General features: G+C 42.5%; 1 protein-coding gene across 2 annotated transcripts in view; it reads right to left on the bottom strand.

Moving 5' to 3' along the window:
• LOC129096804 (ephrin type-A receptor 7-like) overlaps window positions 1-18,842 on the bottom strand; it is a 155,311-nt gene that overhangs the window by 53,189 nt on the left and 83,280 nt on the right. For both annotated transcript variants that reach the window (XM_054605457.1, XM_054605458.1), the window contains one exon: window positions 3,203-3,358. In XM_054605457.1, coding sequence (XP_054461432.1) covers window positions 3,203-3,358 — 156 coding nt within the window. The remainder of the gene's footprint in view (window positions 1-3,202; window positions 3,359-18,842) is intronic.

Below are 18,842 nucleotides of genomic sequence, written 5' to 3' on the forward strand. Positions count from 1 at the left end.
TCCGAGTCCCCCTGTCCATCCAAATGACTCTTTGACTCCCTCTCCACTGCTGCTCCAACATACTGAGTGATAGCAAATCAAAACTAGCTCTTGATGTTGTATTTAGAATATTGCCATTAAAGCCTACTAAGAGTCTGTATTTATGTATCTCTCTGAGGATTAAGATTCTCATTACTCAAAAAAATTAGGCCATTGTTAGACTCCAATGTCCCTAGGGGACGCTAAAAGTATGGGTTGCAGCAGCTGCGTCTGGGGGACAATACGCCATATAAATAGTATTTTTTTTTTCTGTGTATAACAGGATTGAATACATATCGTACGTTTTATGATACGAAAAGGAAAAACTAAGTTTGTTTGGGACAAGCAGGAATATAATTGCAATATCATGTTGGCTAGCATGGTTAGCTAGCTAACTTTAGCCAAAGATAGCGGTTTCTTCAGTAGGCTGTATCTGCTTCCCACTCTTAGAAAATAATTAGATCACAGACATGTTAAATTTGTAATGAAATTCAAATGTGGTTAAGTATAATGACTGGAGATTTACATGTATAGTGAATTCTAAATAAGTCTTGAAGTTAAATCAGACTTACTCCTGATGTTTTTTACATTTGTGCATTTCTCAAAGTCAGAAGTTAAAACTGTTTTTGCTACAACAGAAATCCTTCCTCCTGGAAGGCATCGGCTCCCACTGTTTTCAAAAATCCATTTACAACGATGCACATTGACAAACATTATGCATTACTTGAATTTTTTTGCTTTTTTGTTATAGTTATTATGCTACAATCATTACCACTGCAGTCCTGTCAGCGGTAGATCCACTGTGCCAAAACTGAAAACAAAGAAATGTTTCTGTGTCCCCAGTGAGACGTTTTCTTTCACTGCTTCCAAAGTTTTTACTTCACCACTGCCACAACGCAATATCTAATGTGTTGTAATGGAAAATATGTAAATAGTCATCATTAACAATGGTAATTAGTCATGTCAGGGAGTATTACAAGATTAATGGTTTTCTCTTTAGCCGTGTGTTCTTTCACCCGTTTCAAATTCTTAAAACCATTAAGAGTTTATTATTTCAAAAGAGACAGCAAAGGCGGTTTACTGCGTTAAACATAGTAGGATTTAGGTACTTCAAGGGCAGAGGGAAAATAATGAAATTAGACTGGTATTATTCTTTAATTGCTGAGATAATAAGGTGCACATATCAAACCTCATTCATCTAAAAAAGTCTCCCTTTTTCTTTCATTCCTAGAAAATCTAGATTCACGAGCTCTGTCTTTCACTCTATTTTTCTGTCCGTATCAAGCAGTGGATTAGCCAAATCTGGGGATGATCATAATTAGGGAATCAATAGTGTAATTAATGTGGACATTAGGCTGCGATAAATGTTATCACACCGGGATCAGAGAGCTCCGCGATCAATATTGTAATTACGACCCCCGATCGCAGTTACCGTAAAAGACTGAACCACACACACACACACACACACACACACCTAAATATGTATACACACATGAGTTTTAATGTCCACATACACGCATGCACAGACCTTGTGACCCCACGGTTTTACCGCCCTGAGTGCTCACAGGACATAGAGCCCATTATTCCTCCATCTAATTACCAAGCCATATCAATAGGCTGCTCTCCATGCAGGAATCAATAGGGCTATACCCTGCCTGGTCTTTGTCTTATCGGACTTGTAGTGCATCTTTATTGGAGAATGGCATTCAGCATGTGAGAAGAGGGGGGGTGAGAAAAGGTAAGAGGTGAGGGATGAGCTGATACGGGACAAGATCATGGAGTTTGTGGCTTGAGGATAGAGGGACGATATTTCCGTTTGACAGAGGGAAGAAGAATGGGGTGATAAGTGCGGACAAAAAGGATGGAGAGGGAGAGAAATGCGAAGAGGCAGTTGGTTGGAAGATAGTGATGAGCGACCGAGTAAAAAAGGCAGACCGAGAGAGATAGAGAGAGGGGAGGGAAATGCGTGTTTTAGGGTCAAAAAGGGAAGAGAGGAGGTGGTTGGAAAGACAGGGTGGTCCGGTTGGAGGGGTGGATAATGGATGTATGGCAGTAAATGGGTCTGTAATGTCAGGATGAAAAGATGGAGGAATATGGGGTCAATGTACAAGGTTGAGCAAAAAGATGGAAAAAACGGGGGGGGGGGGGGGGGTTGGGCTTTTTGGACGAATACATAATGTGGACCTTAATGTTAGGAGAGATGGCAGGAGGGGTTGAAGGATGGGTCGGTGATAAAAGGGATAAAGGCTAAGAGGCAGAGGAAATAGCTGCAGAGGATGGACGCATAATGTGTGTATTCTATTAGATGAAAGCACAGGTCAGGAAAGTGGGGGAGTCCATCTTAAAACATAAAATAACGTGCATGATCATAAGGATGTTCCCCGTATGGGAGATCAACTCTGCAGATTTTGTCAAACAAGAACTGGATTTATCTGACATCCTTAAATTGTTCCAACATCTGAGACTAATTACTCAAAATAAATCCCCACTTTTTAACTGCCGCTCAAATGAGACAGCAAATGTTCTGTGTTTACTGATGCAATCAAGGGGAAATAAGAAGGGAAAAAAATAATTTGCGCTTGTTGCTGTTAAAAAAAATAATTAAAAAAAACCTCTTTGACCAACTCACAACTTTATCATCAATCGAGCAGCACAAGGCACGATTCCTGTCACTAGTTTCTGATTTTGGACTTGTTCCTGGGATCATTAAAGGAAAACAACCAGCATATTTTTAGGCGGATTTTTCTCGTCCTAGAAGATTGCAACACCAGAGGTTGAGGATGTGAGGTGAAGGAGAGGTGAAGGTTGGTTAATACGAGATATGGAAATGGATGATGAGGAGGAGCTGGAGAGATGGTAGGATGAGGATAGATGGCGATACAGAGGACAAGGGAAGTGGGTGCAGGTCAGACGAAGAGGCGAAGAGATGAAAAGAAGAGGGGGGGTTGGATGAAAGGATTCGGGGTGAAGGACAGGTAAAAGTGGTCTTTAAGGATAAAGAGGCAAAGCAGCAAGGGCAGATAGACGAAATGGCTGAATGGGTGGGCGTGATAATGATTGGCTCACAAACATGAAATTGCTCACTTAATGCAAAATATGTCTCGATGAAAGGACAAGAGTGCGTGAGTGATATTGGTGCGATGGATAACCACACACAAATATAAGACATGTATAATCTTCTTACTTGTGCATGGGGCTGAGGGTGTGTCCAGGGGGGTTCTGAAGTGGTCCTCCTCACACACACACACCACAGACCCTTCCTCCTCGGAGACACTGTTGGCCGGGCAGGGAAAACACTCCTGCTGCCTGGAGGACATCTTGTAGGAGCCACGGGGACACGCTGGTAAAAGAACACACAGAAATATAGAGCATTAGATGTACAATATGTCCAAAAAATGTGATTAATCGATGCTTCTTGCTTCCCTAAGGGGAAACCCATTGAAATACATATTTAAAAGGAGATTTATGCACGGGGGATGAACGCATTAATCATACATTATTGTGTAAAAGAAATCTGAAACAATGAGATATTTCCGAAATCCCGAGAGGCAAGTGAGAAAAAAAAGTTCTGGTGATCCTTTTTTTTTTAAGTCGGATCTTAATTGTTTCTCTCTTCTGTGTTGAGGACTTAAGACCAAGTGAGAAAAAGCTTTGCAAGGATAATATTTTAAAGTTTTTATTTAACTGTATTTCACCTGTTGTTTTCTGAGTTTTTGTTTTTGTAATACAAATTTCGGGGCAAGAGAGGCTAAATTGCACCACTACTCCACGGTGTAAATAAGAGAAGAATTCTTAACACAAGGTACATTTATTGTGCCTTAGCAAGTTACTTAAATTTAAAATTGCAATTTTTTCACCTGTTTTACAGATGTAAAAAAAATTACTGAGAACACATATTTTAAATTATAAAGACAAAATAATTTAGCTCAGACTTACAAAATAGATCACCATATTTTTTCTCACTTGTCCTTCTGGGCTTCCGTAGATATTCAAAGCATTCAAAGCATATTTTTTTCTATAAAACTTGCGGTTTCACTTTGCACATAAACTCCAGCACAACACCAAGCACAGCAGCATTTTAAAGCCTAAGAAAACAAATCTCTGAATTATCTCACTTTCAATTCATTAGAGAGAAAATTAAGAATGAACAGGGAGAAAAACAGAAAGCGAGTCCAGAGGGAAGTACAGACGAGAAAAAAAAACATGATTGGGGCTGAAAAGAAGAGGATATTTTGGTTGAATCCATCTGACAAACACAATTCTCACATCACGTGTGATCAGTGGCCCGCCGCTGGATTGAACCAGCAGGGCAAGCGAAAACAAGCCGAGGGAAATGCGCAAATGTTATTGTTGTTTTCCACATTTCCAACTTTATTTGCCAGTTTTGAAAAGCATCTCCCTCTGACAGCCAGCGAACTAATCCACATGCATTATGAGAGAGACTGCATAAGGTGAGAATGTGGGCGAGGGAGATAAGCATTTGTGACCTTACATGTGCAGCACACAAGAATGCACACCGTGCGACAGAAGCCCATCAATGCACGTGTGACACGCTTACGTAAACACACACACACACACACACACACACACTGACAAGCAGGTTATTTTACACCCTCCCTCTATGCAGTTTCATTTTCCACATGCCGCGCCGTTGTAGCAGGTGATAATGGGTGTGAAATCAGGCAGTCGATGCTCTGGTCTCTTCTTCTGAGACTGTATTCTAAACAGCGGGGCCACATTAACAGCTCTGGTATGCTCTCTTTCCATTCTCCTAATACGTCTGTCTCTCTTATCCCTTTCCCACTCTTTGTGGTTTTGTTTTTCTTCTCTTCTTTGCATTCTACTTTTCTCTCCTCCTTGTCTCTCTTTCTCATCTCTTTCTCTTTTTTTAAGATCCCCAATTTAAGTCCCTCTCCCACCTCTTATTAAAAACATACAACCTCCAAAAGGTTTCCCTATCCATGCAAATATCCAGGCATTTGATTGGCTTTTTTGTTACATCTCATTCAGTCATGGCTTCTTGTTAGGTCGTTTCTGTGGGAGGAACCACTGACTTGAGCCTGATGCATCCACTGGACACTGAGACTAGGTTAGTGAGTGTACAGTTAGCGTGTTATCTTAAGCAAGTTCACAAAGGATGGCAGTTGGTAATGAGAATCTATGTTTTTTACCAAAAGACAATTTGATGTTTAATAAGTGACAACTCACAATGAAGTGGCATGATTGAAGAACTATAATATAATATATATAAGTTGACGAAGAGTTGAAGAATTCCACAAAACAAAATCCATCTGTTCCCTCTTTAAGGACACCTCAAAGAGAAATCTCACCACTGGACACTTACAAAAGACAAGAGAATACTTGTAGTTAAAGGGCCAGTGTGTAGCATTTTGGTGGAATCTATTTAAAGAAATGGAATATAACATTCATAACTATGTTTTCATTAGTGGATAATCATCTGAAACTAAGAATCGTTGTTTTTTCTCATTACATTAGAATGAACCCTTCATATTCACATAGAGAGCTGGTCCTCTTAATGGAGTCGGCCTTGTTGCACCAACATGTTTTTACAGTAGCTCAGAAGGGACAAACCAAACACTGGCTCTTACTTCTCAGACACTGTTGAAACTGCGGTAATGAGAGCTGCAGAGTAACAAACTGTGGTTACCGTCAGCCCCACCCTGACTTCCGTGATGGTAAGGAAGGTACGAGGCGAACAGCTTCACCGAGGTCTTGCACTTGGCGGCGCCAATTACCATAGTTTGGGATAGTGAGCAGTGAGCAGAGGGGTATTCAGTTGGTTGCCATCTGCAACCAAACCACTAGATGTCACTGAATCCTATACACAGTCCCTTTGAAGCAATCAAGAACATTTATTAGAGGTTGTCCATTCCGGCTTGCATGCAGCTATATTATCAACAGCTAATGTTAGCAATGTAAGTCAGCTTTCTTATCACCGACCCTTGTCAAGCAGCCTTTCGAGAGAGCAACAGCAGACCTTATTTGAATTGTGTGACAGAATTTGAGGCGTGAGCTGCGATGTAGAGGTCTGGAACCTTGGCTAAACCATAAGTGGAGTTTCTTGGAGATAGATCTTTCCCACCACTGGCGCTGTGGCACACTAGAGCACAGTCAATAATGCAAAGAGGAGACAACAGGCCAGTTGAGGTATACGCACCGGCTGCAAAGACACACACATAGCTGCTGGTTGGCTCACAAACGTTCATGAAGTCACAAGGACAATAATGAAGGGGGCCCTCTGTTATCCCATCTCCTTTACAGAACACAAACGCACAAAAGGGCCTGCCATCACACATTGATTAGCAGGCCTCGTCAGCCTCTCCTGCCTCACAGCGTGCGTGCGTGTGCGTTTTTTTGCGGCCTGTGTACGTGTGTGTGTGCATGCGTACCCGAGGCTGTGAGAACCTTGTAATCGACTTTCTAATGTCTGTCATTACACAGAGAAAAGCCTCTCGCTTTCAGCTCACAGCACAGCCAAGCATGGCGACATAACAGAAACACACTTACACACACACACACACCACACACACACACACACACACACACACCCTGTGAAGCGGCTATGGAGTAGATTCTCTTTGTTCCTGACCGTGCTGCCACTATCCTTCCCTCACCACGCCAAGGACATCAAGCGCGAATAGCGCCCGAATCAAGGCAGAATTATGCATAGATCTATGAGGACAGAAATGGCTTTTACATTCTCTACCTATCATGCTTAAAAGCAGGCCATAGCTGGCCACGGTCCTGACTTATCTCTCCAATTCAGCATGGATACACGTTTAGCCAGCCCACCTTGGAAATGTGTGTCTAATGATAGGGGTGTATCAAGACAATATGTGCAGCTCTGATAACAAAAGTCTCTGGCGCCCGCGCGCTTCCCATCACTCTCCGCGGCAACGGGATCATTCGACGGTACGGCAACAGCCAGTGCCAGGAAAGGTCGCCGACGGCTGATCTCCCATATACATCCAACAGTAGAAAAAAAAAAAAGCAAGAAAGAAGACGCTTGTAAGGGAGACCACTCCAATCATTCCTTCATCCCAACTTTGCAATTTCATTGCCAAGGTACGTCTACAAGTTAAACTGGAAGTGAGAGCGTTGGGGAGAGAAGGGGGGAGGGGTGTTTAGAGTAATAGAGAGACAGAAGGAGAGATCTGCCAGGACAGCTGGCAAACCAACTGATCAATTTGTCCCACGTGCCTACGGGGAGCCTCGATTAAATGGAACATGGCAGCACACGTACACACAAACACACACACACACACACACACACACACACACACACACACACACACACACACACACACACACACACACACACACACACACACACACACACACACACACACACACACACACACACACACAGACATATTTCTTCAAGGTGTAATAATGTAGATATGCAGCGACATACCAAGTGCTATGGATTATAACTGTTGTGAGAGATAGTTAGGAGAGACGGAGAGACACCGACAGACAGACAGATGGTGCGTGAGAGACAGAGAGACGGTAGAGCCTACTTAATGTACGAAGAATGGACATCAAACAGGGAGGGGGAATGGACTCCTTGGGCTTGACAGATAGACAGAGGCGGAAAACAGATAAGCAGTTAAGACCCGTAACGCATACAGATGAGAGAAACACAGTAAGGAGCACGTAACGGTGAGTGAGGCTGAGGTCATCTATAGTGGGAATATTCGCAGAATAAGTGCAGAGACCTTGTGTCTGGTGGGATAAAAAAGAGAAATATGAGACTTGGTATTGAACCTAATCAGATAAATGAACTTAAAATGCTCATGATCAAGATGACACTTGCTAACAGTTTCACCAGCTAATGAATAAAAACGACAAGAGAAAAAGGCCAAGGAATCCGCATTTCAATGAGCTCACAAATTACTTTAATAGACTTTTGTCTTTGCAGAGCAATCAATTTATGGTTTGCCCTTCCTTTACTTTCCCTTTCCTTTTTCTTTCCTCTAACCTTAAACATGCCCATTAATAAATCATGAAGCACTTAATACAATAAATGTGAGCAATGAATTGTTTCTTCGCCTCCCTGACAGCACACATTAATTAATATTAATAACACTAAAAGAGGTTTGCTTTAGACATTTGCACACACACACACACGGACACACACAGCTTAGCCCCCACTGTTATGCACGCACATACACTGAGGAATAAACACAAATATGAATGCAAAACTTTTGCATATATCAAAACACAAACATGATATAGTCCTGTAATGGTTTCTGGCTGCAGTTTTACTTGGAAAAGAGAGAAAAAGAGCTGATAGCATGAGAGAGATACAGTGGAGACGGGAAGGTGGAAATCAATAATTCAGCTTTAATTCAGATCAGTGCCCTCTCTGTGGCTGATGCTGATGCTAATTCTTTCAGCTGGTAGGCAGCTTTAACATCTACAAAATGAATTCTCATTACAATCAAGCAGTTTTGAAGGTCTCTTTTATACACACTCATGCACACCCACACCCACAAAACACATCCAATAAATCTCCAGGTCACACAAGTAGGCGGGTTGGAGAGGAATGCCTGATTGGTACGTTTAAGTGTTTCAGGTTGGGTCATACTATAAAACTGAGAAATGATGAGATTATGGTGGCCGGATGAGTCTGACTGAAATGGACCAGGGGATATTGGATTGAACCGGATGGATCCAGACCCAGCCAAAGTCACAGTACTACATAATGGGACTTTGGCTGAAGAGGATTGGATTAGGACCACACTGGACTAGAGGACCTAGTTAGATATTAAAGGTGCCAGATACGAGATGGGGAGCATTTAAATTGCCTCTCAATGGTTTTCAACAGGGTGACGGCTAAGCCAGCAGCTTACAGCTAACATTGCTTGCAGTGGAAATGACGGCAACAGCGCTGACAGAGCTAACAGCCATTATAGAGGCAACAGCATCATCAACTGTTGCCTCTATAATGGCGTTACAAGACAGGAAAGGCTGAGGCTCCTTTCAGAAGATATCAGAATAATGTTTTGGACAAAAATGTGTCTGTATCTTACACATTCCACCTTTAAAGTATTGTTATTCAACAAAACGAAATGTACAGGCTGTCAAAGCTTTTAAGTGCCTACAGGGAATCAATTATTTCTGTGGCTATGACTATAATCTAACACGTCAAACTCATGATGTCGCTTGAAAAAATGTCAAGGTATCATCTTAGTCAGTAGGCTTTATTCTCTGAGGAAAATGAATGCCTGCACAAAGACTAATTTCTATTTCAAAAGCATGGATCATTCAGTTGAGAGCATGACTCATTATTTTTATTTCTCAATGACGCCTCCCAGGCTTCATACAAAACGCTGTACTTCAACAACAAAACATGTTTCCAAGTCATTACAGTTTATATGTGGTTAAGAACCGCCTCACATCAATATTTGGTTTGCTAGTGCTATAGGCTGACATTAAGTGACTGATGAAAAAAGCAACTGCTTTTTGAAGACAACAATTTCCTCTTGCGCTACATGCAGTGTCATAACCTGTCGGCGCGTCTCGCCACTTTGAAGATATGAGCAAGCCCTGAATTACAGCATAAATCCCTGTTATCAGCTCAAAGTAAAGACCTCATTCAGGTCTACCCACTGACTGGCTGCTGCCTCACAGTGTAATCGGGCAGAGAGCTCTGAGCCATGCCATTCAGGTCAACGCTCTGCTTTATCATTTTATTCTCCCCGTTCTGCCCTGGTTACTGCGGAATGACATCGCGCAGAGAACACAAGGGGGTAACTAGCGAACAATGCCGCCAGGGGTATTAATGTCAGCGGTGCTGTGTACGAGCTTAATGCCGGAGACCAGTCTAATTCTGCCAATGCAAAGTACAACGTATCCACAGAGACAGCTGCACACACACACACACACACACACACACACACACACACACACACACACACACACACACACACACACACACACACACACACACACACACACACACACACACACACACACACACACACACACACACACACACACACAAGAGCACACAATTATCGTGTGAATACAAGCACCCACAGATTCACTCGCTGGCTTTCTCACACAGGCGCACACTCAGACACAGCACATTTTTAACAACACTGGAGTGGTTACATCACAGGACGGACACACAACAAAGAGCTGCTGTGTTACATCACAGCGCCAAAGTGCAGGGTCTGTAATGTTGTTTTATTTATTTATTTTTTAAATCAGACAGAAGGTGCACACAGGAACAGACAGGAAACCACCCAGACAGAAGAACAAACACAAATGCACCTGAGCCAGGAGAGGATCAAACCCAAAACACAGTCACATTCAGCAGGACCGAGCCATACATCAAACTAGTCCCGACGCACAAAAACAGATGAGCAACTGAGGGGCACAGGAAATAACCAAAAATACAACACAACACATTGTTGTCTTTTAGGGTTTTTGGTCATAAACCAAAGGGTTTGACAAATTAGAATCTTGACCTGATGATGGCACTAGATGACGTCCGGGGGTCAATGACTGTATCACAATTCATCCTACAGTGTCATCGCAATATATTCAATGGTTGCATTATTAAATTTCACCTCATTTTGGCGCTGTGACAAAAGAGTCAGGGGGTCACTAAAGTCAGTTGGATTAATCCTCTGGGGACCATGAATGTCTGTACAAGATGTCATGGTTGTCCATCCAAAAATAGATGTTTTGCCTCTTGAATGGGTAAAAAATTGTTTCGCAAAGGTAGCCTTTTATGGTGGATCTCTACTGTTTCTGAGTAAAACATGTTTTAGTTTATTTTAGTTTTTTTTATGTATATAATATAGATTTTTTTATTTGTTTAGGAATATCTATGTTACAGTTCATGGTATGTAACTATTGGTATTTCTTTTGAATTTCGTTGTCAACTGCAAGAAGGCTTACGTGGTATTGTAATTAAATGGTAAAACGTGACATACTAGAGCAATTACAGGCCATCACTGACTGTTGACAGAGCCTCGTCTTCATTTTATGTTTTTCGTCTTTCTCTCTAAAACCTGTGTCACTCTGACATTTACCTCTCGCCCATCTCATCTTCTCAAATAGCTCGACTGCTCTTAGCTCTGCTCCCCACCAAACGCACGTTCACCCCCCCCCCTCCCTCCGTCATGTTTGCTCTCTGCCATCCTCCCTCCCTTTTCTGTCTATTATTCGCCATCCCTGCTTTTGCTCCAGCTATCATCTTCACAGGATTTATCAGAGGCCGTGGAACGAAGGGCTGAGAGGGAACAATTTAAGGATATTATCGCCGCCTCCTCTTCTCCTCTACTGATATCACACACACACACACACACACACACACACACACACACACACACACACACACACACACACACACACACACACACACACACACACACACACACACACACACACACACACACACACACACACACACACACACACTACAAGTATGTAGCTGTTGATCTTATCCAGAGTGAGCCTCAATGAGCTCACATGTTGTTTGGGGGTTTGACCTTGAGACCAGGCTGAATTTTGTTCTTTTATTGTATGCGTCATGACCCCAGAAAACAGCCTTCTGCTGATTGTAGTCATCATGGCTGCTGCACTGTGGCCTCAAATCTCTAACTTTGACATCATCGTCAGACCCTTTTCTGTGGAAAACTGTAACCTAGTCCACTGGTCACAGTGCTGTAGTGTGCCGTGTTTCGTTTTCCCTTATGTGAATGACGGCTTCCATTTAGCTCAAATACACGGGAGTATATATATGCCGGTGCCTGTCCTAGTGACATGGCACCTGCATGCAAGAACACGTGAAAAAAAAAGCAAACAAGACACATTTGGGTCGCACACACACACACACGGCATGTCTCAAAATGCTAAAGTGCATATGCAGACACCAACACCCTGCAGACTACAGAGCAGCACTGGTGTCTAAGGATCCAACGTCAGATCCAAAGTGGACCGATAACACATGGCTCCTCTGGCTGAAGAACACAGATGAACAGAGATTTGGGAGAAAGATGGTAAAACGCTGTACAAAAACTAATTAAGTCGCGGATTGGTCAAGCTTTGCAAGGTGGCCTGCAGGCTCTGAGACCTCACGTCCCACCGATACTCATTATCGTCATCAGCACCATCACATCCAGATGGACAGTTCCACAGTCACACTTCTTAGTGTTCGTGTCCAGCCTGCATGTAAAACAGCTTGCAGCAGAAGACTGATTTAGTTCATGTTTATGGTTAAGGTAACATATTAGTGTATGTTTGTGTGTGTGTGTGTGTGTGTGTGTGTGTGTGTGTGTGTGTGTGTGTGTGTGTGTGTGTGTGTGTGTGTGTGTGTGTGTGTGTGTGTGTGTGTGTGTGTGTGTGTGCATTTGAGGAAAAATGGGAAGCGTCCCAGCCATTTACATTATAACCACATCAGCCGCAAGTCAGCAAACATGTTAGCATGTGAATGTCAGGCAATTTCAAGTGGAGCGCTTGCAAAATGAGATTCAATGTTCTGCTCTTTTTTAACTGCCATGCTTGATGTGTGTGTGTGCGTGTCGGCGTACTAGCATGTGTGCACACCGTCTCTCCCGCCTGTCATACTTCACCAAAAACACAATTCCTCCCTCAAACTGAGAGGGAAGATGAGCTTAGGTAAGAGAAGCAGCATTGATTTGTAACGCTGCTGAAGGTTATACTGTACACACAGCAGCCTTTCAGACACTTACATCTCTCCTCATTTGTAGCAGCAATATGTAATGTCATTCTTCACTACGTGCAATTTGTCACGTCATAAAATGTCTACAGCATGTCTGTGCCGCGAGTGCAACCGGAGTCGTGAGAAATTGAATGAAAATGCTGTCAATTTGTGTGTTTCTTTATAGGGATGCAAAATAAAAAACTAGACGAGAAAGAGAAAACAAAATAGAAATATGCTTGTTGCAGTCGAGTCGGATCATAATTCACTGTGACACAAGTATGCCTGGATTATATTCCCTAAACATTTAATAATATACGCAACTTGAAGCTAATCACGTTCACTGGTGGAAGCATTAGGGAGGATATGGAGAGTAAGAGAGAGTTTTGTTTGCTTTTGTCTTGCAGACCCCTTTTTTTTTTGTGTGTGTGTGTCGGTGTATGTGTGTGTGTGTCGGTGTCGGTGTGTTGGATGCAGCCCAGTTATGGAAATTACCAAACATAATCTCCAGCCTGCAGTCTGTTGTGACACGCCGATTTCATTTGATTCTTTCAACAAAACAAACAAAAAAAGCATCAGCTATTCAAATCTGGGATGTGAACTTGAATGATTCGCGACTGCTAATGACGTTCCATTTTCATTTGCCTCATCCGAAATCAGCCATTTTCATAAAGACCGTGACCCAGATATAGACCGAACGGCCTGATAAATTTCATTCCCGGATGGATGAGCGCTGCTGCTTATCCTAAAGTACAGCGTAGAGGAGGGGAACAGAGAGAAAGAGAGAGGGAGAGATAAAAAACTGTAAAGCATTTTATTCAATCTAGTGTCTTGTCTGCTTGTTAAATGAGAGGAGGTCAAGAGTAATTGGATAGCTCCTCCACTCTGGAAGACACACCTATTAGAGCCCCTTAGAGGGGACCAGGATATGGAGAGGTGTATACCTTTGTGTGCTTATGCAGAGTAATTATGTATATGATGGCCTATACGAGGGCGATGTGCATCTTTTACAGCGTATTAGTGCCGAATGTGTGAATGGAAGAGGTGTGTGCTTACGCCTGCATGCCTACACACAGTAGCAAGGGGATTAGAGGTGCAAATTCTAGTAGCAAACATTAGTCTCCTGACAGACTCTTTAGAGAATGAACAGCCATCTGCTTATAATATAAACCATTGTACATTGTAATGCGATCCGATACGGCAGTCTTGGTATAAAAACAATTTTGTGAAACTTACAAATTGTATTAGTAACATGTCCGATCGTGTTCTACTGGTTTGCATTATTTTGTAAAGCGTTGATTTTTGTACTTCCAGATATGTATGTAAATAAAGAATAGAATATGTTATTGTTATCACGTTTTAAAGTGATGCATGCACAAAGTCAACCACTCGAAGTGGGTGTCATCAGGGGTCATCAGTCTCATTTGTGTGATTTAGAATCCACCTATTGATCACCAGCACGAATACAAGAAGACGACAGCAAATTCTATTGGCCATCCTAATTATGACGGGAGCTAGTGAGGAAGACTATTTGTGTCTCCGTGTGAAACCAAAAGTAGATGTAGACTTATATTACCGTAGTTTTGTTGCATTAGTAACATACTTCACTGGGTTGTGTAACAAGTATACTCATTTTAACCCAAACCACGATCTTTTCCTAAACCTAACCAAGAAGATTTGTTGCCTGAACCTAAAGTTGTTTGTTTCACTTTCACACCATGGCAACTGCAGTTTGAAGCATCAGAATGGTAGTGATGACTGCTGATAACAGCGAATCAATCGGCTGATGGCATTCAAAGTAGGTGACAAACTACAGCTTCAAAACGCACCAGTCAAGACAAACAACTAGTGGTAGTATTTAATGCAGAGCTATTGCATTGCATTGCATTGCATTGCATCATAGGTGTTTATTTTTCCTGTCACTCAGTTTGAGTTTGCTTGACAATGTGAGCATTCACCCTCACTCATTTGTCTGTCTTTTCTTTTTTTTGCACTGCTCTGCTCTGTTCTGTCACGCACGCACTGGCAAACACAACGAATAACTTACTCGATTCACCTGCCTGACTCTCATTTGACACCTGACCTGTATGTGTAAACCAGAGCCGAGAGGTTAAATCTCAGAGGTCAAAGTCTCCAGGGAAAACTGAAAGTCGATCGTTTTTCCATTTCATGCATACACAAACCGCAGGTATTGTGTTTGGTTTCTCAAATCATAGGATCTGTTCTATTAATGTCAAGTAGCATCAAATTAAAAATGCTTTTTTTTTTTTTTTTAAGTGAAGCAAAAAAACCATAGGTTCAGCTTTCCTGATGCATCTTGTTCAATAATGATATTAAAAAGACTCTAAGGGGTTTAAGGAAGAACGAATTGGCAAGATATTTTGCAATCTTGACAATGTGCCTTAGTGTTTGTGGAGGTTTGTCCCAAATAGCAATAGGGATCCTTCTTTTCCCTAACCTGCCTTAAAAAAATGGTCAAAAAGGCAGAATACTGAATAACTGATCAGCACTCTAAATACGTGATAGTAACTATTAATTTTACATGTTACAGGCTCACGTTTTGCTCTTTGTAATACATTAATGTCCATTAACGTTTCCGTGATTTCTTCCCTGTAAAATGTTCAGCTGACCATCTAAGGAAGACCTAATCCCTGCTCATCGCTCACTCCATGCGACATTTGAGATCCGCCGTCCTGATCCAAAGTTATTAAAACGCTGAGCGGCTGCAGAGATGGATAGAGATAGCAGTAGGGGGTCACTCGGACCATAAGGCTGATTAAGTGTCTTCACTGGAGGGGGAGGGGGCGGGGGGGGGAGTCACGGTCAGAGCATACGACAGTTAAAATGTTTTTGGAGGGTGTGGGGACATATATGTGTGTGTGTGTGTGTGTGTGAGTTTGTGTGTGTGCAAGACCCCATGTGATGAGGAACAGTTGGTCTATCAAGGAGACGGATGAGGTGGGCTGATTCTCAAACCTCCTCCCACTGGTTTCAATGGCCGAGCTTCATGACAGGGATCAAAACAGGAACACACCATAATGGACAACACACATTAAGAGAGAAGGCTCATCATTTTCGTCTCTTACTTACTAATATTGAAAAATGCCCCAATCTAAATTGATTTTGACAGGATTTTCTGTCTCCCAGCAGCAAAAGATTATTATGTAGCTTGTTGCGAAAACACAATGATCACCGCAGTCAACAAGGTCAATCAAGGCTCAGAAAATGTTTCCCCTAATAAAATGCGAGAAGAAATGCAAATGGGACGCTGATTATGCACCAGAGTGCCTCTGAGAAAGTAAAAAAAAAGGAAGATAATCTGTTAAATGTTTCCACTGCCAATTGTCATCAAAAATCATATTTTCACCTGAATTTCTTTATTATTGGTGCAATTTTCCTAAAACATTATAATAATCCAAATAAACACAGCTAGTTTTCCAAAAAAGGACCCGGAATTATAAGATTGTATAAAGACATGTAAATACAAATAAAGTATACACACAAGACACTTATGCACACGTTTTCCTTAAAGTAATTCTTTAAACAATGTATCCAAACCCTGAATATTAACACACACACACACACACACACACACACACACACACACACACACACACACACACACACACACACACACACACACACACACACACACACACACACACACACACACACACACACACACACACACACACACACACACACACACACACACACACACACACAGACAGACAATTAACGTAGTTTAGTCCGCCTGCTGTTTGAATTAAAAATGAGGCCTTGCGACACAATCAGGGGCCGCAATTAAGCTGTGAAGGTAAAGCGGCCTTGACCTTGTTGTGTAATTAACGGACTCTTCTTTCATTAATCCCTGCCACCCATCCCCATCCCATCCCCTCCCCCAACCCCCCATCCTGCCTACATCCCTTCGTTCACTCAATGCCACCCTCCTCCTAAGCAGCCGTTTAATTAAGACATGCAAGATGGCGTCACGTGGAGTCAGGGGATAGAAGTCAGGCAATTAAGGGACGGGGAGAAGTGGGGACGAGGGAGGGGGCGCAAGTAAAAGAATGAGAGGGAGGGGGGTGTAATTAGACGACGAGAGACGAACAGAAAGTGAAATGTTTGTTCCTCCCCTCTTTTTTTGTTCCTGTCCACCTCGGCCTACCACATTCCCTTTTGTTTGGATTTTTATACTTCAAGAATGCTCTTTTGCGTCTTGTTCGTTTTCCTCTGACTGCAACTCTGTCATAACAACATTTGTTCCCCCCAATCATTCCATAAAAAGTTCACAGAAAAGAACAGTCATCTAAAATATATATATCTCAAGCAACTGTTTGTTTGTTGCCGTTACTCTGAAGGGTTTTTTTCCTCGCCGTTGTCCAAGTGCACATTTCCCTCCTGGCATGCAAGCGAGAGCGTCCACCCGCACACGCACACAACTCTCGGAATACTCCGCCGAGGTCTTAGCTGGGAATTATGATCCAGACGCTGCAGCATGTGGAGACAGACTGAACCAGACAGTGAGTCATCGAGTAAAGTGACGCAAGTAGCATTACATTGCATGTGTTCATTTCTCGGGAGTGTCAGTTGTATTTTTGCTTTATGTGTGTGCGTGTTTGTGTGTGCGTCTGTTTACGTGTGTGAATCCTAGTCGCAGAGGGTCTCTGGTGCGGGCAGAGTGCATCCGACACAGCAAGCTATTTGTAGAGGAGAGGCGATGCTTACAGTCTGTGCTTCAAAAGAGGCCTCACCGCCTAAAACCAACTGTTCAAACGGGTGTCACGCTGAAGATGCGACAGACGTTTTCGAGACCCTCTCGGTGCTGTCGACAACCGTCGGCCGATCACGGCAGGGAGCTGGGGTGAGTCTCAGCTTGGAGCAGGTATGCGAAGTAGACAAGCAGGTGGCTGGAGACTAGCTGCACAGTCAGACTGTACTTTAAAAATGGTGGGCGAAGAATCAAAAGGAAAAGTTTCGAGGCTGTAAAGTTTGGATGCAGCAGCAGTGAGTGCAGTGAGAACGCATCTAGCATCGCTTTCTGTCTTTTTTTTTTGGTTCATAAAAGAAATGTAGCTTCCTCATTTCTGTCATTGTGCCAGTGAAAAAAACCTCAGGGGTGATCCATGATGAACACTATCTGACTCATTAGCTTCTTCTAATCAAGTGCCACAAATCCTTAATACCCCGGTCGATACATTTCAGAGACTACAGTTTCAAACATAAAACTTGTCAGACAGCCTGCTGACAAGGCAGTCACTTAGAGGCATTAATGGCGCAATGGCTCATGTTAACATCCACCGGCCAGACAGCCACACCGCCGCGGCCGTCGGCATCGGTTACAATCAAACACTGACACACAGCGGTCCAGAAAAACTGGCCTGTTTCACATTCGTTCCTGCTGCACATCCACATCGCTGCCGTTACCGCTTAGCTGGTCAAATGTTCCTCAACTGCCTCTGTTTCACTTTATCATAAAGAGACGTTCTCTATCATGGCTGCTAGGGGTGGAGAGCACTCTCTCTCCCCCTCTCCCTCCCCCTACTCTTTTTTTGTGTGAGGAGGCAGTACTGTCCAACCCATGTCAGATATTCTGAAACAACAGCTCACATGTATCTCAGCCAATCGTTTTGTTGCTTTTACTACTTTTCTAAAAAGGTAAATAAATCTTAAACTGAGAGAAAAAAAACTATACATTACTCAAAAATTGCGTTATGTTTAAATACTTGCAATGCTAGGAAGAAGACCTCAAACTCAAAATACAACTGAGAATATCATAATTCAAAATCAGGAGTTTTCAGTATGAGCTGTGCTACGCCAGATTAATCATATTTTTCTGAATGCACTTAATTACTGTGTACCTGTATGCCTGTCAAGGTCTAGGCTGCTAACAAGAACATCAAAGTTTATGCCTGGCTTGCATTGTTAACCGCCCGCAGTGAAGAAAATAATCGTTGGCATCGACTCATTTAAAGTATTTATTCATGAATAAATGACTGAAGGCAAATTACCGGAAAATCATTCATATTTCCCAGCTTGACAAATTGATGAAGGGGGTTTGTGAATGCATCATTAAAGCACTGACAAATGGAAATGGAGGATATACCGGTAAGGCAAATTTTTT

This window comes from Anoplopoma fimbria, chromosome 10 (assembly GCF_027596085.1).
Source record: "Anoplopoma fimbria isolate UVic2021 breed Golden Eagle Sablefish chromosome 10, Afim_UVic_2022, whole genome shotgun sequence".
In the NCBI taxonomy this organism is placed as follows: domain Eukaryota; kingdom Metazoa; phylum Chordata; class Actinopteri; order Perciformes; family Anoplopomatidae; genus Anoplopoma; species Anoplopoma fimbria.